General features: G+C 48.4%; 1 protein-coding gene across 1 annotated transcript in view; it reads left to right on the plus strand.

Annotated features, from left to right (window-relative positions):
* Positions 1-731: 731 nt before the first annotated feature.
* QSOX2 (quiescin sulfhydryl oxidase 2) overlaps positions 732-24,527 on the plus strand; it is a 30,421-nt gene continuing 6,625 nt past the window's right edge. The window contains exons 1-10 of the mRNA XM_007521523.3: positions 732-1,132; positions 11,336-11,436; positions 13,286-13,334; positions 14,068-14,173; positions 15,126-15,216; positions 15,704-15,849; positions 17,576-17,710; positions 17,899-18,028; positions 20,054-20,176; positions 22,508-22,658. Coding sequence (XP_007521585.1) covers positions 811-1,132; positions 11,336-11,436; positions 13,286-13,334; positions 14,068-14,173; positions 15,126-15,216; positions 15,704-15,849; positions 17,576-17,710; positions 17,899-18,028; positions 20,054-20,176; positions 22,508-22,658 — 1,354 coding nt within the window. The 5' untranslated portion in view covers positions 732-810. The remainder of the gene's footprint in view (positions 1,133-11,335; positions 11,437-13,285; positions 13,335-14,067; positions 14,174-15,125; positions 15,217-15,703; positions 15,850-17,575; positions 17,711-17,898; positions 18,029-20,053; positions 20,177-22,507; positions 22,659-24,527) is intronic.

Below are 24,527 nucleotides of genomic sequence, written 5' to 3' on the forward strand. Positions count from 1 at the left end.
AAGCAAAAACAAAACAAACAAACTAGGGAGATTCCAGATACAGCCGCTTTACAATACCAAACCAGCTGTGTCCTGACTTTGGCCTCACATTTCTATTGTATTTAATTAATTTAGATTTAGTGATTATGTACCTGAAGATTCATCCCTGAAGATCAGTTTACTAATTGGTTCTTAAATACTTTACTTGATTTTTTTGTTACTTGCATATGTTTGAAAAACAACAAAAAGCCACATATCTTGTTGAATTGAGGGGGTGGGGAAATCATGTAAAAGCTCTCTGGGTTTGCAGAGAAATAGTTGCAGTGACAGGCCAGTTCTAAAACCATTTCCTCACAGGAGTCTGTTCAGCTCTGGCTTATGGTGGTGCTGGGGATTGAACCCGAAACTTTGGAGCCTCAGGTATGAGAGTCTCTTTGCATAACCATTATGCAATCTACCCAGGCTCCTTTTCTACATTTTCTAATAGTTAAGGTCTCAGACTTAAAAGTCCAGGTCAGGATGGCGATCCTCCACTAGAATAGAACCCCCAGAAAACTAACGAATGAAATACACAATTATCAGCGTAACCTGTGTTCCCATTTGCTGAATGGCGTTAGTTCCCCAGGATCCGAGGTCGGTGGGAGTGGTCAGCGTGGCGGATGCTGTGTGTATAAAAGCATGCACTAAGGCGTAATCGTCATTCGGGGGGCGTGGCTGTAAGCGGATCCGTCATTGGGGGCGTGGTTATAGAGCATTCGGGGGCGGGGCCTGAGTACGTGACGGCGGTTTCCAAGGTGAAAGGTCAGCTGCGCGCCCCGGCCCACTTCCAACATGGCGGCGGCCGGCGCGGCGGCGATGCCGCGTAGCCCGGAGTCCCGGGCGGGCACTATGGCCCGCGCTCCGAGCTCGTCCCCTTCGCGGCCCTCGTGGCTACCCGCGCTGCTATTGCTGCTGGCGGCGGCTGGGCCCGGGGCGGGCGCGGCCCGACTGTACCGCGAGGGCGTGGACGCCGTGTGGGTGCTGGACAGCGGCAGCGTGCGCCGGGCCACGGCCAACAGCTCGGCCGCGTGGCTAGTGCAGTTCTACTCCTCGTGGTGCGGCCACTGCATCGGCTACGCGCCCACCTGGCGGGCCCTGGCCGCGGACGTGCGAGGTGAGGCGCGGCCTGGATTCGTCCCCTGCGGCGCCCCCGCCCCCGGGGCCCGGGGACCCCTGCCATCGCGGGGACCCTTCCGCTAGTCCTCGCAGCTGAAGACTGGGTAGCCTCCTAGCTCTCCAGCATCCGGTTTTGAGTCCTGGGCCCATATCCTCGCAGATTCGGTACTCACTACCATCCTTAGTAATTCCATTTCAGTGCTAGGATCCCGACTCCTATTCCAAATCCCTTTTCCTTTATAAATCCTTCATCCTCTTCCTGGTTTGGAGAGCCAACCGGATACGTACTGATTTCTAAATTGTGAACCCTCAGTTTAGAAACCCAAATGCTTTGGAGACTTAGAGAAGCAAAATACCACCGCCGCCAGCAACAGCAGCAGCAACAACAAAAAAACCTCTCAAAGCACTTTATTGGGACGTTAATAGTGAATAGACGCCTGACCTTTATAACATCTGTCACCCACCCGGTAACGTTCACAATCTTGTTTGGCCCTGTTGTGCAGTGCCCGCCAGCTTTAAATGGCACAGTTTTGTCTGGAAGGTGCCATTTCAGGGGCCTTGCAAGCTGGCCTGACTTGAAGTTGAGCTGAAGTAGGAGCTTCTCTCCAACAAGAGTGAGGTTTGGCAGGACTCTGCTGGTGTTATGCTGACCTCTAATTATATAGCTCACTGGACAAGAGGGCAACAAATTGCTGTTCTTCCGGCACCTTTGTTTTTATGTCTTATGTTCTACCCTGTTGTACTTTTTCTTTTATCTAGACAGATTCATAGGGAAGCCTTTTGAAAGTTCAAATAGGGATTTTGTGCATAATTGTCTTTGAAATGTATTATCTCCTAGCCTCAGGCATTGGGCTTTTGGTTCCCAAAGGTTTTTTCTTTGATTTATGTTTTCTTAAATCCCAGATGTTCTTCACTTGTTAGAACTGAGATTAGAGACAAAGTGGACAGACATCTTAGGTTTTCTCTTTATACCTTTGCTTTGAGGAAAGACAAGCACACCAGTAATACAGAGAACATTCTGATTCTCATTGCTTACTTGGTAGCAGAAACAGATATGTATATTAAAATGCAGGTAGATCTGTCAATACATTTCCCACCCATTTTGTGCAATTTTTTTTTTCTTTCAGTTTAGCATTGGGAGCATAAAAGCTGTAAGCTAGATTTGAATGGTGTTAATTATTCTATAGTTGAACCAGCAGTAAGGAGCCTCTAGCATTACCCCTGGGACATGGAAGGAAGTGAAACTGGTAAAAATCCTTTCCTAATATGTGTGATTAACTTAACCATTAGTTAAGTAAGGTTCTCTTAAAGGGGTTGGACATTGTCCAAGCCAAAGCAGGAAGAACAGGTCTGAGACTTAAGGGAGTTGTGGTCTGGAAGCTGGAGCAGAGTGAGGCAAGGCACCCAGGGACTGGCTCTGACTCACACACTGGGGAGTATCTTTTTTACCCCCTCTGCTGGGTCTTCCATCCTGGTGATATAAACAGAGAGAGAATGTGAGATAACATAGCACCCTTTCATGTTTCTGAATCTTCACCAGTGCATGCTTCTCCCATGTGGTTCAGGAGTCTCAAACTCAGTTCCTTGTGCATAGTAAGATATGTGCTCTCCCAGCCCCAGGAATATTCTTAAGCACCCCCCCCCCCAGTACCTGTTAGGAATGCATATTACTGGCCCCTACTCAAATCTGCTGGATCAAAAACTAGGCATGAGGCCTAGCGCCCTGTCAGCACCAACCCCAAAATCATTGTTCTAAGTAATGTGCCACAAGCCCTGTTAGATACACAGAAGAAAGGGTTCTGGCCTGAAGGCCAGAAAAGGAGGCACTCTCTGGCCAGTAGATGTGTACCCACAAGAACCCTGCAGGAGCCTAATCCTCTCCTCCATGTTTTGTGCCTGATTTCACTGAGCTTCTCTCTGCTCAGCCTGGCACTTCCTGACCTGTTTTCATATGACAGGTGTTCCCTAGGCACGACATGGGTCAGTCTGTATGCAGCCATCACTCCCACTGTCACCATTTTGTTCCCCACCAGCCAATTCACAGGTGAATTGGTTTTTTTTTTTTAATTTTTTAAAATTTATTCCCTTTGTTGCCCTTGTTTATTGTTGTAGTTGTTATTGATGTCATCATTGTTGAATAAGACAGAGAAATGGAGAGAGATAGGGAAGACAGAGGGGAAGAGAAAGACAGACACCTGCAAACCTGCTTCACCACCTGTGAAGTGACTCCCCTGAAGGTGGGGAGCCGGGGGGCTTGAACCGGGATCCTTCCACTGGTCCTTGCGCTTTGCACTTAATCCTCTGTGCTACCACCTGACTCCTGTGAATCGGGTTTTGTATAGTCCCCTGGACATTCAGGGACCTTCTGATCCTTCTCCTTAACCCTCTCCAAGTGGAGATTGTTCCAAGTAGCCTACAACTGCCCCAGTGTACATCAGGGTAACTTCTAGGAAAAGGTGGATCTGAGGCTTGAAGGGTCCTTTGTAGGGTGGGGGTCCTCCCTATCCTGGCTAGGTCTCCCATTCTGGACTTAGGACACTTTCCTTTTCCAGAAAGCTTTGTATTGAATTTTAGCTCTTCAAGTGGTTTTCTAGGACCTTGACAAGGAATGTTTTTCCTTGTAAGAAGGTAGCTTAGCAAACAAAAGGCCTACTGTTGGGTGCAGCTAATTATCCGTTACAGTTTTGCTGGGATCTGGTTTAGACCTGTCAGTTTTTAAGTACTCCAAACAAAACCCTGCTGTTCCAGAAATCTTTTAGCCTAGGGCTTCATTGTTCTCTTTGGGATGCCACCTCTTTTTGTGGTACCTATTAACACTCCTGTGGTCTAGCAGGCCCTATCCCTCACAGGAGCCCGGAAAACCTTGGAGGAAACTTCTGGGGGGCAGGGGGGCACTCTGACAGGGCCAGTGACTCCCATAACTGGTGCAGTCCTCTTAGGGCACGCTTTTCTGGAATTCTGGGTGGGAGGTTCAAAAGAGGTACTGAGCCTTGGTGGGCAGTCACTCACCATATGTTCTGCAAAGGCAAGGATACTCTTGAGTTTGTGTGAGATTACACATAGTCACACAGCTGAGCGAAAAGCTGATGATGACCAGAGCCCCAGATATCCCTCCCTATGTCTGCAGAGACAGTGTAGCCTACGCCACAGGACAGAGCCACCCCCCCCACACACACACGTACACTGAGAGAAGACCTACACTCCACTGGGACTGTGCCCACAAGAACACTGCTGCGTGAGGCTCAGGCCAGCTGGCGGAGGAGCTGAGGCCATAAATAACTGCTGCTCGCTTTGCCTCCACTGCAGACATTGGAGGTGCTCTGAACTGCTTGTTCTTCCTCAATGACAGTGTAGGGATGTTTCAGCTTTTAACCTGGAGACATGGCTGATAGGCCTGTAAGTGTTGTTCTTCATTCTGCAGGATCGTAAACAAGGCCCCTTTTACAACATTGGACCCAAGACTGGGTTTGGAAAGATCCCAGCCCCACCCCACCACTCATCCCCAGTGCCAAGATGAGGCAAAACAGAGAACCTGGACTCTCATGGCCAACCAGGGCTGCATCTTGAATGAGCCTTCACTCATTAGCACATAGCTTCATTTCTTTCCAGGCCTTTGTGGCCTAAACTCGCGCTTGAATTCAGTCTTACCAACAAAGACCTCAGCTCACAGGCAGGGCAATGTCTGTAGACTAGAAAGAGTGGGACCCCCCTAGTACCCTGAGCATGAAGAAGGAGAAGCTCTGGCCTGGAGGCAGCACCTCAACAGCTTCTTCTGGGAATCCAGGTGCTTAATTAATCTGCCCTGTAATCATTTTCTACAACTAGTTAATGTTGACCATAAATCGGGCTTTATAGGCTCTAATCTTGTTATAATTTGGCAAGTAGTGGTGAGAAGCACAATCCCATTGGTTTAAATAATATAGTTACCTGACAGGAATGCTTGAAACAGATTGCAGTCTGCTGTGGAAGGGAACTGAATTGTTTCACAGCTATTTTTAAGCCTGTAGTACTAAAAGCTGACAAGTTTATTGGTGAGAGTATTGAGGGTGACGCTTAGCTTGCTCCCCTTTGCCCCTCACAGCTGGCCTACTTCCCTGTCAGGGTGGATGCAGGCAGTCTGCATGGCAGAGTCTCTTCTGGGTAGGACAGGTGGGACAGACAGGAGGCAGGAGTCAGGCAAAGCCCCAAGCCAAACCTTTGCACTGCGGGTGTGACTTGAGCAAAGAGACTCTCTCCTTTGTGTGGCCCTGAATGGATCCATCTGCTGGGCTACTGACCGCTGCTACTGGTGCCGTTGAGCTGGGAGGCAGCCTGTGTAACTGAAATTCTCCCCTCATCTGCTTCCCTGTGAAGCTTCCCGCACACACAGCCAAGCGTCTTTCAAAGGGACAAAGGTCCCTTCACCAGGACAACCAACCCCACTCCAGGGGAACACATTTGTCTCAGGAATCCCAAGAAGCCACAGATCATAACTGCTGCCTGTCCCCTCTGATGCATACTCAGTTTCACCATGAGAGGAGAACTTGCTTTCTGTCTGCCTTCCAGCATATTCTCAGGACTTTCCTGGCCCCAGCATTGTGGCAGGTGCAGAAAGACAGCGAGCAGGGTGGATCCCAGAGTGGGTGATGGTAACGGTGAACAGAAAACTAGCAATAGAATACTTGCAGGCCTTAAGCTCTAGGAAAACAGCAGTGTGGCTGGGTTGGCACAGGGTGGAGGATGGCCTTCGAAGGTGAGGAAGAACAGCTGAATGAGGACAGAACAGGGCAAGACTGCTAAGTCCAGAGCAGGCTCTAGGGTTGTGAATAGGAGCGTATCTCTTATGGTTGGGCAGAAGGTGGCAGTAGGAGGCCCTCGGCTTGTGGGCCAGGCTAGAGGATTCTTCTCATTCCTTGCTGAACAAACAGCAAGAAGTGGGCATCTGGGGGAGTGACCCAGCTGCTCCTAGGAGCCCTAAGACCAGACACCAACAGGGAACATAACTGGGGCACAGCAGGACCAACTGTGCTAGGAGGGTAAGCTGGTGGGCAAAGGGGGAGGGGCCCCTGGATTTGGGCAGGAAGGACAGAATCCCAAAGGTGGAAATGCTTAGCTCTGTGAAGTAAGCTCAGGTGTTCAGAACTGTGTGGCCATGGTGAGGCTGTTTTGCAGTGAACCCCTCCTGGGGTATAGGGGCATGGGGATTTGTCTGTGATGGTCACCTTGTTGCCAGACACAGCTGAGGTACTGCCTTTGACTGGTCCTGTCCCCATATGGATTTCTTTCTTTCTGGAGAGAACCTAGAGCATCACTCTGGCACAGGATATTCTGAGGCTAGAGCTTGGAGCCTCATGTTTGAGAATTTGATGCTTTATCTGCTGCAACACCTCCTAGGCTGCAAGTTTTTTTTTTTTTCTTCTACCTCTTATTATTAAACTGCTTTAGGGACAGCAAAATAGCTCAGTTGGATAGTGTGCCTGCTTTGCCATGCGCATGACCCAGGTTCAGGCCTGGCCCCCACTACATCGGAGGGAGCTTCAGTGCCTTGGTTTCTTCCCTCTCTGCCCTCTCTGTCTCTGTCTGGAAAAGGCTAGAGTGGTGGCAGCCTGGAGGTGGCACAATACGAAGTTCTGAGTTCGATTCCCAGCATTGTGTGTGCCACAGCGATGCACTTTTGTGCTCTCTCTCCACCTCTGTCTCTCATAAAGAAATTAAGCTTAAAAACAGAAAACAAAACAACCTGCGGCGCAGGGACCGGCGCAAGGATCCCGGTTCAAGTCCCCGGCTCCCCACCTGCAGGGGGGTCGCTTCACAGGCGGCGAAGCAGGTCTGCAGGTGTCTGTCTTTCTCTCCCCCTCTCTGTCTTCCCCTCCTCTCTCAGTTTCTCTCTGTCCTATCCAACAACAACAAAAAAAGTGCTGCCAGGAGCAGTGGATTAATACTGCAGATACTAACTGGAAGCAAAAAAAAAAAAAAAAAAAAGAAAGAAAGAAAGAAAGAAAGAACGAAAGAAAGAAAGAAAAAGAAAAGAGAAGGAAGAAAGAAAAGAAACTACTTTAAACTTGAAATTATGCCTAAAGGGTGTTTTTGTGGTACACCTAGTTGAGCACATGTTACAATGCACATGGTACCCAGGTTCAAGCCCCCAACCCCCACCTGAAGGGGAAAGCCTGACAAGTGGTGAAGCAGTGCTGCAGATGCCTCTCTTTCCCTCTATTTCCTTCTCGCTTCATTTCCTCTCAGTCTCTATCCAATAATAAATAAATATTTAAAAAATAATAATGCCTGCCACTGTATCCACAGTGAGACAGGGCACCGCTGGAAAGACATGGACCACTCACTGGGGACTTAGCCCAGCTCATAGTTTACCTGGTTCCAGAGCAAGGGATGCTTAGATCTGGAGCATGGAACAGACTGGGGTATGAGGATTGTTTTTTGTTTTTTCCAAAGGATTGATTTTCTGTCTATTTAAGAAGGAAAGCATCACATAGAAACTTTTTAAAGTTGTCATTGGGTGACTGGCTGATTCACCATGCCAGCAGGGCTAGCAGAGCGTGTGTATCTTCATTTGGAAGCTGTGGGGTGAGAGCAGGGGAATTCCTGCTGATAGCCACCTCACACTGGGTAAGAGTGCAGAAGCGTGTGCCTGTTGCTGCTCTTTGCCTGGTTCCCTGGAAGACAGCGTTAGGCTCTGTCCACCATCCGGGCCACCGGCTGAGTGACCTGAGCCACAAGATCATACAGAGTGGCCCACATGTCTCCAGGCAGCGCTTGTTGGTGAGAGCTTTGTAAACTAAGATGCTGTGTAAATTTACTTTAGAAATGACACTGCAGAGGAGCCCTTGCTGCCATTGTCACTGTGCCCAGGCAAGGGTGCCCCCTCTGAGGAAGTAATACTTATGTTAAAATGGACAGAGAAAGCAACCAGATAGAGGGCAGAAGAATGTGTTCGCCTGGGCAGAGCAGGCACAGTCCCGAGTTGGGGGACCTATGGGTAGCTCTGGGAAAGTGAGCAGGAGAGGGTGTCAGCACAGAGAAACTGCAGTGAAGGACACAGGGCTCTACAAGGGCAGGGCACCTGCCTACGCCCCTTCCTTGGCACTAAGACCTGTCGACCATGGTTGAGCCTTGCTTTGACTGTAGAGGGGAACCACAGACAGGTATTTGAGCCTTGGGGCACTAGAGAGCTGGCTGGACAGCCACATGGCCAGCTAAGTAGGACTTTGCTGCCCCTGGGCATGACTTTCACCCATGCCTATAAGGGCTGGGTGCTTTCTGGCAGAGTTGAGGGCACAGGCTGACACCGAGAGTCACAGTAGTGGGGAGCGGGAATCCCAGCTCCAAGGTGTTAACTGTCCTATGAACCTGGTTGGAGTGGGGGTGGGGGGGCAGCACTGGGTTGTTTTGCCTCTAGAGTTCTCCCAGACTCCCTGTCTGGGGCTGCAGAGACTGTTACAGCTGCCACATTGTAACTGACACATGGACACATACACACACTTTCTCTAGTGCTATAGGTTCTGGAAGGTTCTTAGAGCCTCCCTGGTCTGGCAGGCTTTGTCACACAGCCCTGTGAATAGCATGCCCTGCTGCGCCCTTACCCTAGGCCCTCTGGGATAGCAGAAGCTGTGAGAAACAAGTGGCCAGAGGACACTAGTGACACTACCACTCTCCACAAGACCCTGGAGAACAGGAGAACAGTGTCTTTCTTACACTGATGTTTATCAGGAAAGCATTGTTATTTAAAAAAAAACAAAACCTGGAGGACAAAGAGTAGAATTGAGACCCACCCTGCAAAAAAACAAATCACAGTGAACAGTTGCTCTTTTTCCCTTTGTTTGCCCTGTGCCCGAGCTGGCCTGCTTACCACAATCACATTGCACATACACTGTCGGCTGTAGCTATTTTTCATTTTACATCCTTTTTCTGGGCAGTAGGAATTTTTTTTTTTCCTGCAATGACAGTGTGTCATGGAAATTCCCAGTAAACAGTGAACCCATGTGTCTGTGAGGAGCCAGGAGGGAGGCAGCAGATAGGGGGTGTGTTGGCAAGATGAATGGGATGAGAAGCCAAGGTGACAGGCTTGAGAGAGAGAGAGAGAGAGAGAGAGAGAGAGAGGTCCTGAGGAAGCAGAGAGCAGCTCCGGAGCATGGCCACACCCCAGAAATCTGCCCAGGTCAGCCTGTGGACCATCTGTTGCACTGACGGGACTAGAGTATTAGCTGTCCTTCCTTAGTTTATGCAATTTGAGAACCAGTAAGATGCAGCCTGTGATTTTTTTTTCTGTCCTTTTAAAAAGGGTCTTGGGGCATAGCATATTTTTGGAGATCACATTTGTGGGGATGCTATTCGGCCACATAGCTTTGTGTCCTCATTTAGTCCTTTGCATTACATGAATATTGGTAAATAATACAATCAGTGAGGAAGAAGGCTTAGTCAAAAGTGGTCTGTCAGGTAGAAATGGAGCATGTTTTGCTTTTTTTTTTACATTTTTTAATATTTATTTTTCCCTTTTGTTGTCCTTTTTATTGTTGTAGTTATTATTGTTGTTATTGATGTTGTCATTGTTGGATAGGACAGAGAGAAATGGAGAGAGGAGGGGAAGACAGGGGGAAAGATAGACACCTGCAGACCTGCTTCACTGCTTGTGAAGCGACTCCCCTGCAGGTGGGTAGCCGGGGGCTTGAACCGGGATCCATACGCCAGTCCTTGCGCTTTGCACCATGTGTTTAACCCGCTGCGCTGCCGCCTGACTCCTGAAATGGAGCCTACTATTACTCAGTTGCTATGTATGTGGTATCTAGTGACAGTATTTCTTTTTCCTTTCAGGGTGCTTTTAATCTAACTAACCTCTGGAGGTTTTGGTCACCGCCAGTGCTCAGAGAAAACTCCTTTCCCGTGACTTCAGACTCAATGACTGGTCTAGGCTCTGGAGCAGGGAGTGTTTCATTGTAACTCCATGCTAGGTGGTGATGTTTCCCTGGGAACGGTCACTTAGTGAGCAGGGCTTTCTCCCTGTAGCCACCCTGTCCCCATAGCTAGTCAGCTTTGGAACATCCATGCTAGGCCTGCTGGGTATTCTGATAAGGTGCCATGTGCCACTGCTCTGTGTGTTAGGCCAGGGCTATCTGTCCTACATTCTTAGGTTGACTGCCCTATGCCTTCCCAGGAGCCAGATGTGTGTGGGAACCTTATTGTCCTAGAGAAAGGGGACATCTTACACACCTGTGGAGGCCGCTGGATAAATTTGCTTTATCCTTTGAAAGTGGTAACTGAAGGGACAAGTCCAGCATGTACCTCTTCTGCATGACCTCTCCTGGGTCCCTTGCAGAAGTGCCGTACCCATGGGTGCCCCTGTTCTGACCATGGGTGTTACTGGCTGTACCCTCAGGTTGTCATTGGGGCAGTAGCCAGAGGTCACCCCCCCCCCCCCGTATATGGGATTAAAATATAGGGCTGAGGGGCACCCAGTGGTGTCATACATGCACATGCCAAGGTACTGCAGTGAAGAGCAAGTTTGTGGTTTGATGTGATGGTTGTTAGGCTGGTCAGTGACGGAGCAGGCTCGAGTCCGCTGCAGGACCGCCAGCAGAGGTGGGTTTACTGGGGAGGGGGTGCCTGGGGCTGCTGCATTATCTCTATTTTAGTCACATAGTGGAGTTCTCCCCATAAAAAATTAAAAAAAAAAAATTAAAAACTTTATAGATGGGAAATCCTTCCTTTTCTCTTGCAAGACTAGCAACAGTGGACAAGGACTTGTGGGAGGCATCTCAGGAAAAAATTAGAAACTGCTTCCTCAGAGTTTTTTACACACCAGTGTCTTTACATTGAGACCAGCAGTCAGAGACATTTGGACTCATGCTTATTTGAGAGAGTCTGTTGGAATGTTTTGCTAAGCTCCCGGAAAATATGTTTATTAACCTATAAATGCCACAACAAAGGGCCAGCCCAGGTTCCATGGACAGCAGCATGTGAGGGAGGAGCTTGTGGGGTATGTGCCCAGTTTGCTGCATTGTGGTGGGTGATGAAGACGTCTCACCCTGTGGACTGGGGTGACTGACTTCTCTTCCCAGCCTGACACGAGTTGTGTATATAGAAAGACCAAAGGAGTGAAATACAGGGTGGTGAGCTAATGGCTCACAGGGACCTGGCCCACAGTGAGTGGGCATGCTGGGTGCTGGCAGCCCTGGGCCTCCACACTGACTGTTCTGCTCCTCTGTTTTAGACTGGGCTGCTGTGGTCCGAGTGGCCGCCCTGGACTGTGCAGATGAGAAGAACCATGAGGTGTGCCGTGCCTATGACATCCACTTCTACCCCACTTTCCGGGTGAGTGCTACCAGCATGCTCTCACACCCCCTTTCTTGGCAGGGGGTGGAGTGGCTTTTATGCCAGTGCTCACCACCCTCATGACTCCTGCACTATCAGTATTCTGTCTTCAAGCTGAGTAGGGACTGATGTTGGCAAAGGGCCACCTTTCCTTTCTGTTCTGTTGGTCGTCTGAGTCACTATGGCCCCTCCTGACACCAGCCTTTACTCTCAGGGGCTGCCCCGAACAGCCTTGCGGGCAGGAAAGAAGCACTGCTCCCTTGGCATCCCCCGTCTGCTTATGAGCATTCACTATCGCTCCAGTCTTTGTCCCCGGCTTCCTGCAGCAGTTGGTGCCTGTTTCCTCCACTAGGAGGCTGAGGGCGAGCTGGAATTTGGAGTGACTGAAGCAGTGCAGTATGGGCACATACAGTCTCCCTGCTTGCATTCATCGGGGATGTCTCTCACTCTGGGAGCCGGCCACGCCTGAGGACTCAGCCAAAGTTCCTTGATGCTCACTTCCTCTCAGCCATCAAACGCTGTGCCGTTGGCTCTGCTGTGCACAGAGCACCATTCACCATGCCTACACAGATGCGCACATGCTGCCTAGGCCCCTTCCACTTCCCAGGACCGCCCCTTGAGTCCTGTTCGCTGTCCTTGCAAGAGAACACTAAGGCTCATATGACCATGCTTTATGTTAACTTCGCACCTGTGTGCAGGGTGTATGTTTCTGGCCTCTTTCTTTTGTACGTGGTCCTGTTGCTGAGACCATGGCACTGACCAGTGCTTTGCTGACTTTGGTTATACATCTTACAGAGAAAGAAGCCTAGCTGCCATCCTTCCTCTCAAGCGTTCAGCATATGCTCAGGTTTTTATTGTTCCCCAGGGCAGGGCCACCTCTGGGCACAGGTCTGAAGCCCAGCTGTTGCACAGGGGATAAAGACCTTGTGGTAGATGTGTGATGCCAGAGGATGTGACTCTTCTGTGAAGCATCCCTACTGTCCCTGCCCAGTTCACTCTTGGGTACTTGATACTCAGCAGTTGGCCATGTCGTCTGTACATTCTCTATAGCAATTATTTTTTTCTCAGTTGTGGTTATTAGAACTCTCTTTACCCAGTTTGGAACTGTCTTTAACATGTGTTCTAATGAGAGTTACTATCTTTTACATAATTTTTTTCCACCTCAAAGAAGCTTAACTATATCTGTCACGTTCCCTACAAATCTTTTTGTGTTATCATACTCACTAGGCTACATGTTTACTATCAGAGCAGGGAAAACACTCTGTCTGTTGGCTCCAGCCATGTTGTGTCTGGAAGCACAAGTCTGGGCTTCTGATCAGTACTCACCCCTGATGGGAAACTCTGGTAGCCACAACTACAGGGCCCGTCACCAGTGGACATTTCCTGGAGGAGATAAGACTAGTGCTCTCTAAGCTAACCATCATTTTGCTGCTGAAAGATTATACACACAGATAGCAGGCAAGGTTGCTTTTTTTGTTTGTTTGTTTATTGGATGGTTAATGGTTTACAGTCAACAATAAAATACAATAGTTTATACATATGTAACATGTCTCAGCTTTCCACATTTCAGCCCCCACTGTGTCCTCCTCTGTCATCATGTTACAGGTCCTGAGCCCTCTCCCCACCCTAGAGTCTTTTACTTTGGTGCAATACAGTTTGCTTCTTTTCTTTTCTTAAATATTTACTTATTTAAGAGATAGGTAAGGAGAGAACCAGAGCACATGCAGTGTGGCACATGCAATGATGGGGATTGAACTTGGGAACTCCTGCCTGAGAGTCCAATGCTTCATCTACTGTACCACCTCCCAGTCCACAAGGTGGTTTTTACTTGTTCTGTTTTCTCTCTTAGTACTTCAAAGCATTTACAAAGGACTTTACAACAGGAGACAATTTTAAAGGTAAAACAGTATTTGTCTAAGATCCCCCTCGTGAACCCATTAAGAAACCTGGCTTAGGGACCACGGTGCTGATGGAGGCCTGCCCACTCCCTGCAACCCTCTGCCTCTTCCTTGAGAGTCTAGGCAGTCACGGTCCCAGGAGAATTTTCTAAATTGTGCTTTGCCTTCCTTGCCAAATGTTTTGGTAGAATTTTTAAGTAAATATGTTTATTGAAGAAAAAAAAAAAAAGAATTGGAGAATTGCCCAAATCCCAGTGCACACATGATGAATTTTTATGAGAGGAGTTGGCTGGGTGCCAGCACCCAGCTCACTCACAGGTGGTGACAACTGCTCCACCTCAGAGACACTCCTGTTTTTGTGCTCGTCACGTGGATTTAGACTTGCAATGTGCACTTGTGTGTTGTCATGGGCTTGCGTGTCTGATTGTGTATATTTATGTATCTGTGTGCTTAAGCCTGTGTGTGTGTGTGTGTGTGTGTGTGTGTATGTGTGTGTGTTTATGTGTCTAGGGGAATGTTCATGAGCCCATAGTTTGTCCCAGGAGCCCTTCGTTCCCACACTTGTGGCTGTGTCATACCCTGCTTAAACCCCATTATCTGCCACACAGCCACTGGCATCAGATATCTACTGGATTCCCTGTTGTGCCCAGGCCTCTGGGGCATTGGAGATGGTGGGAGGGCAGGGGGCTCTGCACAGCAGACTCCATCATGATTGTGTGTGTGTGTCCGACAGGACCTGACAGAGAACTGCAGACTGTTAGACACACGATGATCGATTTCTTGCAGAACCACACCACCGAACACAGGCCCCCTGCTTGCCCATCTCTGGACCCAATTCAGTACGTATTTCTATAAGAATGTAGCAAGTGGGGCTGGGCAGTGGCACACCCAGTTAAGCTCACATAGTACTATGCACAAGGGCCTGCACAAGGCTCTCTGCCTACAGCCAGATGCTTCACTAGCGGTGAAGCAGGCCTGCAGGTGTCTGTTTTTCTCTCTACCTCTCTATTTCCCCCTCCCCTCTCAATTTCTCTCTGTCTTATTGAATAAAATAGAAAAAAATGGGGGAGTGGCACACCTGGTTGAGCACACATGTTACAATTCTCAAGGACCTGGGTTCAAGCTGCTGGTCCCCACCTGCAGGGGGAAAGCTTCATGAATGGTGAAGCAGTGTTGCAGGTGTCTGTCTCTCTCCCTCTCTATTTCTCCCTTTTCCCTCTTTATTTCTGGCTGTTTCTATGCAATAAATAAATACAGGTAATAAAGAAAAAGAGAAAATGGCCACCAGGAGTGGTAGATTCACAGTGCAGGCACCAAGCCCCAGCAATAACCCTTGGGGCAAAAAATAAATAAAAGAAGTATGTGGCAGGTTACAGTTGAACTTGATTTTGTAACATGATGCATTTGCATTAAGAGATGTGGGCAGGAGGGCTGTAGTGCAGTGGGTTAAGTGCAGGTGGCGCAAAGCGCAGGGACCAATGTAAGGATCCCAGTTCGAGCCCTGGCTCCCCACCTGCAGGGGAGTCGCTTCACAAGCAGTGAAGCAGGTCTGCAGGTGTCTGTCTTTCTCTCCCCTTCTGTCTCCCCTTCTCTCTCAATTTCTCTCTGTCTTATCCAACAATGACGACAACAATAATAGCTACAACAATAAAACAACAAGGGCAACAAAAGGGAATAAATAAATAAATAAATATTAAAAAAAAAAAAGATGTGGGCATTGCTTGCTGTTCTTGAAAGTACTAAAAGCCTCTTTTCTTTCTTTTTCTTCTTTTTTTCTTTTCTTCTTAAAAGGCCCAGTGACATCCTTTCTCTCATCAACAACCGCAATGATCATTACATGGCTGTTTTATTTGAAAGCAACAGCTCCTATGTTGGGCGTGAGGTAACGTGCCTAAAATATTCCAACCACTCCATGGTATGTGACTTCATGGTCTGTATTTTGATTCCTGTGTAACAATAAGTACTTTTGTGTAGTCCAGCAAAACAGCTCACTTGGTTAGTGCATTGCATTGCCATCTGCATGACCCAGGTTCAAGCCCAGGCCTCACCATATTGGAAGAAGTTTCAGTGCTATGATCTCTACCTCTACCTCTAACTCTTGTTTCTACTTTAAAAAAATAAATAAATAAGTAAAAAGCAAGTACTTCTAGGTGAAGTGCATCAAATCCAAGAGTGTCTGTGTATGGCATGTGCCATCAAAATCAACAAGTAGGTGGTGTCATTGCTTAGAGAGGAAGTAACCTTGGTGTCATTGTGTCACCACTGTTGCCATTCCTGAATTGCCAGCCAGGCAACTGATTGTGCCTGAGTGTGCTGTCTGCTAAGAGCCCCGCCACCACGGAGAGTGACCCAGTCTTCTCATGACCCAGGTGATCTTGGACCTGACCCAGTTTGAGAACATTGTGGTGAAGAGAGCCCTGAACACAGACACAGCGTTTCTAGAGAAGCTTGGCGTCTCTTCCATTCCTTCGTGTTACTTGATTTACCCAAATGGGTCACACGGCTTGATTAACATGTAAGTGTGGTCTGCATCGAGAGATGTTGGGGATGTGCTGTGGGTTCAGAAGCCCCTGGGGATATGGAGCCTTATCTGGGCCTTGTTTTGATGGCATCTATAAGTGGCAGGTGGGCACTTGCTCCCTTTACTAGAATGAAAGGCAGGTGGTGGGCTCTAGCCCCCACTCCCCTCCTGCTCCTCTTTCTTTGCCTATACCCACAAACCGTCAGGGCGCCAGTGACCTGTGCATGAAGAGCTTATGCACCACTAGAATAAGCATGAGTGAAAGGTCCATGACTAGAGCAAAAGACAAAGACATGATAGGTCACAGGGCACCTGTGGGGGCTGCATTAGTCCTGGCCCCTCTCATAGTGCAGGCAGTTCCCTGTCCTCCCCCTCCCCTGCCCCCACTTTAGACCCCACGTGGATACAGCCCATCACCTAGTATTGAAGATGTGCCAGTGACAAAAGGATGCTGTCCTCTTACATGCTCTTGATCAGATGGTCATGTAACCTGGACTTTGGGGACACATCCCCCAAACTCCCAACACTCTCAGTTTCTTAAATATATCCTCTTTAAAAAAAAGTTGGGGGACTAGCAGATAGCAGAGCACACACTATCATACATAAGGGCTCGAGTTTTAACCCCTTAGCACCACTTAAGGATACAGTGCAAATAAGGAAGCTTCACAGGCAGTGGAGTGGTGCTGTGACACCTCACATTCTCTTCCTCTCGCTCTCAAAAAAAAAAACAACTAAGCTGTAGAATCAGGTAGATACAGAGTCTCAGCAAAAAACCCTGACAGGGAAAAAAATATAAGGGAAAATAAATAAATAAAATTGGCAGACTGAAGAGATACAGAGAAGTTATGTCAGTGTGTTAGCACCACAGCTGCATGCTTGAGGCCCTGGAGGTCCTCAGAGTTCAATCCCTGACACTATTATAAGCCAGAGCTGAGCAGTACTCTGATCTTCTTCTCGCTATCGCTCATATAAATAAATTCTAGGGAAAAAAAAAAAACCAACTTAATTCATGTGGTACTTGGTTGGGTGAGTGAGAAAGTCTCTGGAGTGGAGCACAATGGCCACTCTGCAGAGGCTCACAGTAGACAGTAAGTGCCCGGGCAGATGGTGAGGCCCCTGCTGCAGGGTGCAACTCCAGGCCTAGAGCAGGATCATCCCTAAGGAGCTGCCCTCCAGAAATGTGTTTGGCTTTGAAGAAAAATGATTCTTCTCTATAACATAAACGTGCCACCTGTATACTTCCTAACATAAAGGGTGGTGATTTTTCACCAATAGCCTCTCCATCTGCTCTGTTGGGACGAGGCAGGCCATTCTTGATGCCCTACTCAGTATGAAAGCTACAGAAGTGTCAGCGAAGGCTCTTAAAGAGAGCCGATGTCAGTGGATGCACAAGCCAGCTTCACCCACCATCTTGGTGTTCTCACTGGACATAAATGAACCTAGTACTGAGCAAGGACTGTGTGCAGTGCTGGGCTAACCTTGTTTTTCAGGTAGAAGCCCTTACCCAAGGTTCAGGCTCTGCCACCATCCCATCTCTGACTGCAAATCTGCAGAAAAGGCCCAAAGAAGGAAAAGGGACCAGTCCCAAGGGACTCCCACAAATTATGGAGGGGGCTTTTACTTTCCACTGTGCACCTCCCACTCTGACACCTTCACATGTGGACAGGGCCCAGTGAGGTGGCCCACTCTGACCCCATACCTCTGCCCTCCTCTCCCTCAGTGGGAAGCCTCTCCGATCATTTTTCTCTTCATATCTGAAGTTGTTGCCAGAAGTGAGGAAAAAATCACTCTCTCTACCAGAAAAGCCAAACAAGGAAGAAAATTCTGAAGCCATAATTTGGAGAGAATTTGACAGGTAAGTCTCCCCTTTTGGACACAGGCTCTGGGGTTCAGCTGGTGGAGGCAGCATTGTTCATTCTAAACTCCCTACTCAACTTGGGTCTTTGTGCTGTCCTGTGGGGAGGGTCCTTCTCCATGTTGGCAGCGGGAAAAGGAGCCTGTATAGAGAAAGAGCTCTCACTGACCTGGCATGTACTCTCTCAGATCAAAGCTGTATATATCGGACCTTGAGTCTGGCCTGCACTACCTTCTGCGCGTGGAGCTAGCCACCCACAAGTCCTTGTCTGGAACCAAGCTGAAAACACTTAAGGATTTTGTCACTGTCATTGCCAAGGTACATGGGTGTCTACTTAGGCTATGGGAGCTTGGTGGCATAGGGGTGGGGTTGGTACATAGCCGCTTAGAGGGTGTCAAGGGGGTGTTCGGAGAGGTTGAGCCTTGATTACCCTTATCCCTAAGAGTCTGTCATGTGGAACAGGACCTTATGATGGGATGAGTGGCTTCCACCTTTAGTGGCAGAGGGTGGGCTGGCTCTTGGCTAGTTTAGTGGGGCTGTCATGTTATGTTTCTGCACAGTTTCTTGTTCTGGGGTTAAAAGCTGTCTTTTGTTGAGCCAGATTCTTCTGTGGCGTAGTACGGTGGGAAACAGGTAACATTCTCCTCCCTGTGAACAGATCTTGTTCTCTTGGCCATAGCAGGCCTGTGTGGCCCTCTGCTCTCAGGCCTGAAGTGAGTCACAGTGGGCATGGGGACAGGGCCCTGTGTTACTTCTGCTGCCCTGGCAGTCACCTGAGTTCAGGTATTATCTAAAAGAGAAGGAGGCTTGACCTTAGATCTCTCTTGACAGATGTGAGGTTTGGCACCAGTGATTTCTCTTGAACACTTTGGATCGAGTTCACTCTGGTGGTAGAGTTTTTGAAACAAAGGAAGGAGCTAGAGGCTATGTCTAAAGGAACAGCGCATTATAGGACCTGATTCACGTGGAAACATGAGCATTGTTTGGGCAGCTGCTCCCCTTGTGCCAGGCAGAGTTCAAAAAATCATGTCACCCAGGAAATATCCTGGTGGTCTGGACTGGGGCCTGCGTGCCCCCTACCTTTCTGCCCCCTACCCTTCACTGCAGTGTCCAGTAGGCCTGGTATTGGGAGCTCATACTGTGTAGCTCTGAATATCAGGGTGACGCTGGGTTCTCTATAAATTATCAGTGTTTAGGGTGGTGGCACAGCGGGTTAAGTGCTCATGGTGCAAAGTGCAAGGACCAGCACAAGGTTCAAGCCCCCAGCTCCCCACCTGCAGGGGGGTCGATTCACAAGCGGTGAAGCAGGTCTGCAGGTGTCTGTCTTTCCCCCTCTGTCTCCCCCTCCTCTCTTTCTCTCTGTCCTATTGAACAGTAGTGATACTAGTAACAAATAATAACAATAGCAATGATAAACAACAAGGGCAACAAAAGGAAAAAAATGGCCTCCAGGAGCAGTGGATTCATAGTGCAGGTACCAAGCCCCAGTGATAACCCTGGAGGCAAAAAATATATATATATATCATTGTTTACTTAGACTTTATGTGCTAGTAAGTCAATAGTGGGACAGGCAAGGGGAAAAGGGCTGTTTCTGCTGTAGTGTTAATTGTAGCATTGTGGCTAGTGAGGTTTTAGCTTGGGTGTCTGTTGGCAGTCTTTTGTACTTTCTCTTTGAGGCTCCTTGGGCAGGGAGATTCCCCCACCCCCCAGAACCAGGGTGCCAATGCTTCTCCACAGCACCTCCCCCGGTGACTCTGTGAGCTGGCGCAGCTGGACTGTTGACATCAGTTAACCACCAGATTGCACATCGTTTGCATAAAAGCCTTGGTGGTGCTGCCGCCTTTTCCAAACAGTTACATACGTGGTGACAGATCAAGGAGGAGGGAGCATGTGGTGGGACAGGATTAGCATAAGTGATCATGAGGAATGCAGGCTAAATAAGCAGACAGGGACTCCACAGAGGACTACAAAGCCCTTGACAAGCTGATAAATAAGGTTCATTGTGGCTGCATCAGTCTTTGGGGAGTGCCCCCCCAGCCCCCACCCCACCCCCATGAAGGTCCGCAGCGCCAGGTGGGTGGGATGTGGGGGGACGGGGACGGGGCGGCCACTGCATTGTCTGGGTTGTGGGGCAGCAGCTTTTCCCAGTGCCTCCAGTCTGGAGACCCTGTTCCTGTGGAGACCCCCTCCATTCCAAACTTCACCCTGGATCCATTTCCCTGGAGCAATTGCCACCCACAGCTCTAGGGGATCGGTGCCAGGGCTTGCTTACAGAATGCAGCCCCCTTCCCCAGACTGCGTTCCCATGGGTGCTCCTCTGAGTCTGGATCCTTCTTCATGCAGCTGTTCCCTGGCCGGCCACCCATCAGGAAGCTGTTGGAAATGCTACAGGAGTGGCTGGCCAACCTCCCCCTGGACAGGATTCCCTACAACGCCATCCTCGATCTGGTCAATAACAAGATGCGGGTGAGCCCAGTCCTGTCCTCTACCTAGCATGCAGCCACCTCTCAGGAAAGAGACTCTGGCCAGATGTGCCATGTCACCAGCATGGCTGTCCTCAGTTCCTTCTGGTCCCACCTAGCCATTTCACTGCCCCGTCATCATGGTGATACCGTAGTTTTCAGTAAACTGGTTTAAATCTTATCTCCACAAGGGGCCAGGCAGTAGCACACATGGTTAAGCACACACATTACAGAGTGCAAGGACTCAGGTTCAAGTCCTTGGTCCCCACTTGCAGGGGAAAAGCTTCACGAGTGGTGAAGAAAGGAAAAAACCTTATCACCACAATAAAATGATGTGTTGAACCAATGAGATAGCTCCTCCAGGTAGACCCCCCCACACACTACCACCACCACCACCACACATACCGCTTGGGTATGTGATGGGGCAAGACTCAGTGTTGTTGTGTCTCTCCTTTAAAGAAGAGATGTGATGTACTCAGTAAGGTGTGGAAGCCCAGCTGGAGCAGCCCCCAGTACCCCGCCTTCACTAACCTCAGTAACTGCAGGATCCAGTCTGTCAGCACACTCACTCAGTGGGCCATATACTCTGGAGGTCCTCTGTGACCTTTCTCCCCCCCCTTAACTCCCAGTTGGAATTTATGGTTGTGGCCTCCAGGAGGTAATGTGTGGCCACTTTCACATGTTCCCACATAGGAACACATGAACCGGCTTCAGGCTCAGTCCCTCAAGTCCTTCCCTGCTGTCCTGGGGAAGCCTGGGCTGGCCAGTGCAGCCAGTGTTCTCAACTCAGAGTCATTACCTTCCGTCTCAGGTGAGCTGTTCTCACCACAGGAGGAAGCAGCTCTCTGCTCAAAAAGAGAAGGACCCTCCCTGGTTTGACTGAGAATGTTATATCAGACTTTTCACAATCAGTTCTCACCTACAAATTTCTTTTTCTTTCTTTCTTCCTTTTTTTTTTTTTTAAAGATGTATTTCTTTACATCTTTAAAAAAGATGTAAAGGAGACAGGACCACAGCATCTCCAGCATATATAGTGCCAGGAATCAAGCCCGGGTATTCGCACATGCAAGCCCTATGTTCTGCCACTGAGCCACCTTCCTGACCATTTACCTACACATTTCATCACAACTAACTTCTAATCTCAAAGGAAAGGGTGTCATCCTTTTGCTTCATAGTGCTGATATCTCAGGCTACAGGCTAGCACCTCCCTCCTCCTTGAAGATTGGTAAAACATAAGTCACATGTCCATGTTTTGAGAACTTGTTTATTACGAGGTGGACTTTCTCTGGTTGTTTGGTGTCAAATTTGGGCTGAACATGGTGAGGTACATAGGTCCCACAGGTGCAATCCATGGCGCTTTGCTTAATTATACCCTGTGTACCAGGAGATAGTCCATGCAGTTGGGGACACATTTTGCCATGCACAAGGACCCAGATTCAAGTCCCTGGCCACCGCATGGGAACGCTATGCAGAAAGGCCAAAACAGTGGAGCAGGGCTGGGGCACACATCCTTTACGTGCCTCTCCCTCCCTCTGTGTCTCTTACTCTTTATCTGGAAAAAAGCAAAGAGACCGTTGGAAAGCCCACCTAGAATGGTAAAATCATGCATGTATGAAGCCTCAGTAAAGCCTTAGCAGCAGAAAAAGAAAAAGTGTAATACTCTTTAAAAATCACTTCAATAACAGCAAATTTTTTTTTCTCTCCCTTTTGGGAAACGTGTAATACTCTTTTAAAATCACTTCAATAAAAGCAAATTTTTTCTCTCCCTTTTGGAAAAAAAAATTATATCCTGTGCACTCACCATCCATCAAGACAGAGGACATCCACAAACTGTTGTTTTTTTTTTTTTTTAATTTTTATTTATAAAAAGGAAACACTGACAAAAACCATAGGATAAGAGGGGTACAACTCCACACAATTCCCACCACCAGAACTCCATATCCCATCCCCTCCCCTGATAGCTTTCCTATTCTTTATCCCTCTGGGAGTATGGACCCAGCATCATTATGGGGTGCAGAAGGTGGAAGGTCTGGCTTCTGTAATTGCTTCCACGCTGAACATGGGCGTTGGCAAGTCAGTCCATACTCCCAGCCTGTCTTTTTCTTTCCCTAGTGGGGTAGGGCTCTGGGGAAGTGAGGCTCCAGGACACATTGGTGGAGTTGTCTGCCCAAGGAGGTCTGGTTGGCATCATGGTAGTATCTGGAACCTGGTGGCTAAAAAAGAGCTAACATATAAAGCCAAACAAATTGTTGACTAATCATGAACCTAAAGGCTGGAATATTACCCATCAACTGTTCTTAATGTTAGTGATTCAAGTATCTTTTGTTCTTTTAAGATTTCTGGAATATTCCTTACGAATCACATAAAGTGGGTTGGATGTCAAGGAAGCCAACCCGAGTTGAGGGGTTACACATGTTCTCTCTGGAAATTGTTCCACACTTTAACTGTAGAAGCCAGTACCCACCCCAAAGCGCTGGATGGCACAGGTAAGCCACCCCCTAGCCAGGGACACTCAGCCCCCATGACAGGTTCACTGCTCATACAGAGAGAGGAGTCATCTCTGTTTGCTTTTAAATTTTAAGGGAATAATTTAGACACATTTGGAGAGAAGTATTTGCTATTACTTTCTGAGAAGTTACCCTAAAACTTAGCAATTTCACTGGGACTTTATTATCTCAGTATCCCTGGCTCAGGAACTCAGTTAAGGCTTCACCTGGGTCCTGTGCTCAGGTCCCTCCTAAGCCTGTAGGCAAACTGTGGATCAGGACTGCTCTCAATTGAAGCTGGCTGCTAGGAAGGTCTGGCTGCCCACTGGCTCACAGGGCTGTTCCTCACCAAGCCTTTTCCTCAGGCAGTGTGAAATGGGGCAGCTGGCTTCCTCCTGGGGTGACATGTATTCTGTGGGTTAGAAGAGCAGCTAGGCCCAGCCTGCATACAGAGGGAGGGAAGCAGACATAAGTGTGGATGTGGGATCATGGCGCTGGCCCCAGACCTGAAACTTTGTGGCCAGCAAGATAGTTCACCTGGATAGTACACTGCTTTGCCATATGTGTGACCCAGGTTTGAGCCTGACCCACACTACCTTGGAGGAAGCTTTGGTGTCTTTCCTTTTGTCTCTTTCTTTTTTATTCTTTCTGTTTGAAAAAGTCAGCCCAGATTGGTAAAGCCCCAGCAGCAGTAGCAACAACAAAACTGAAACTGAGTTTAATTGTTTCTAATCATATTTAATCATCAAAATTGGCTTTGATAGCCTTAATAGGACGCTAAAAATGTGTTGGGTTTTTTTACCCACTTTGGACTCAGCTGTGTGCTACTTAGTCTTTGCAGACCCCTGGCAGCCATGGGAACAGTCATTCAGACTTGCTGATCTTACACTAACTTGAATGTGGAGTGTTTGACTCTTTCTTGCAAAGTTGTAAAATTCGCTCAGTTACCTTTTACTGTGTGACAAACTAACCCCAAATGCTGGGGCTTTAAACATCCTTGTTATATGTGATCTTGGTTCTGCTGGGATTCAGGTTTGGTGGCTTGGTCAGGTGGCTCTCCTCTGGGACCCACTTAGGCTAGTTCCTGAGGCTCTGATTGTTCTGGTCCCAGGCCAGCACAGTCCCCCTGTGACAGCACCTGCAAGCTGGAAGTACCTCCTGAGGCCTTTGGTCTGCCTGGGACAGGGAGACTACTTCCACCATACCCCTCAGGCACTTAGGTCCTGCTCAAGCCTGTTTTGAAGTGGGGAAGTGGAATGCCTCCTGCCCTTGGGAGAAACACAGTAGCACACTGCAGAAGGTACATGTAGCCCTCCTCTAAAACCTTCACAGGCTGGGGAGACAACATAATAATTCTGCAAAAGATTTTCATGCTTGAGGCTTTGAGGTCCCAGGTTTAATCTCCAGTACTACCATAAGCCAGAGCTGAGCAATGCTCTGAATACTCCTGTCATTAAATAGATATAAATAAATAAAACCTTCACTCTGGCTCTCCTCAAGATGATGTGGGACTTGTACTTTTCCTGGGGCTTATGGCTTAAAGATTGAGATTCTTTTAAAAAGTCATAGAAAGGGCGGAGGGTAGATAACATAATGGTTATGCAAACAGACTCTCATGCCTGAGACTCCAATGTCCCAGGTTCAATCCTCCACACCACCATAAGCCAGAACTGAACAGTGTTCTGGTAAAAAAAAAAAAAAATGGTGTGTTTTTCAGAAGCCTCCAAGCTCCTGAACAGAAACTGCAATCAGAACATCACCATCGTCTGATTTAGTGCAGGCCAGATGGTTAACCCACTTGCGAAGCACATGTAGAGAATTGTGCAGGAGAAAGGAGACTCGGCTGGATGTGAGGCCCTAGCTCTGGGG

The sequence above is a fragment of the Erinaceus europaeus genome, chromosome 10, assembly GCF_950295315.1.
Source record: "Erinaceus europaeus chromosome 10, mEriEur2.1, whole genome shotgun sequence".
Classification (NCBI taxonomy): domain Eukaryota; kingdom Metazoa; phylum Chordata; class Mammalia; order Eulipotyphla; family Erinaceidae; genus Erinaceus; species Erinaceus europaeus.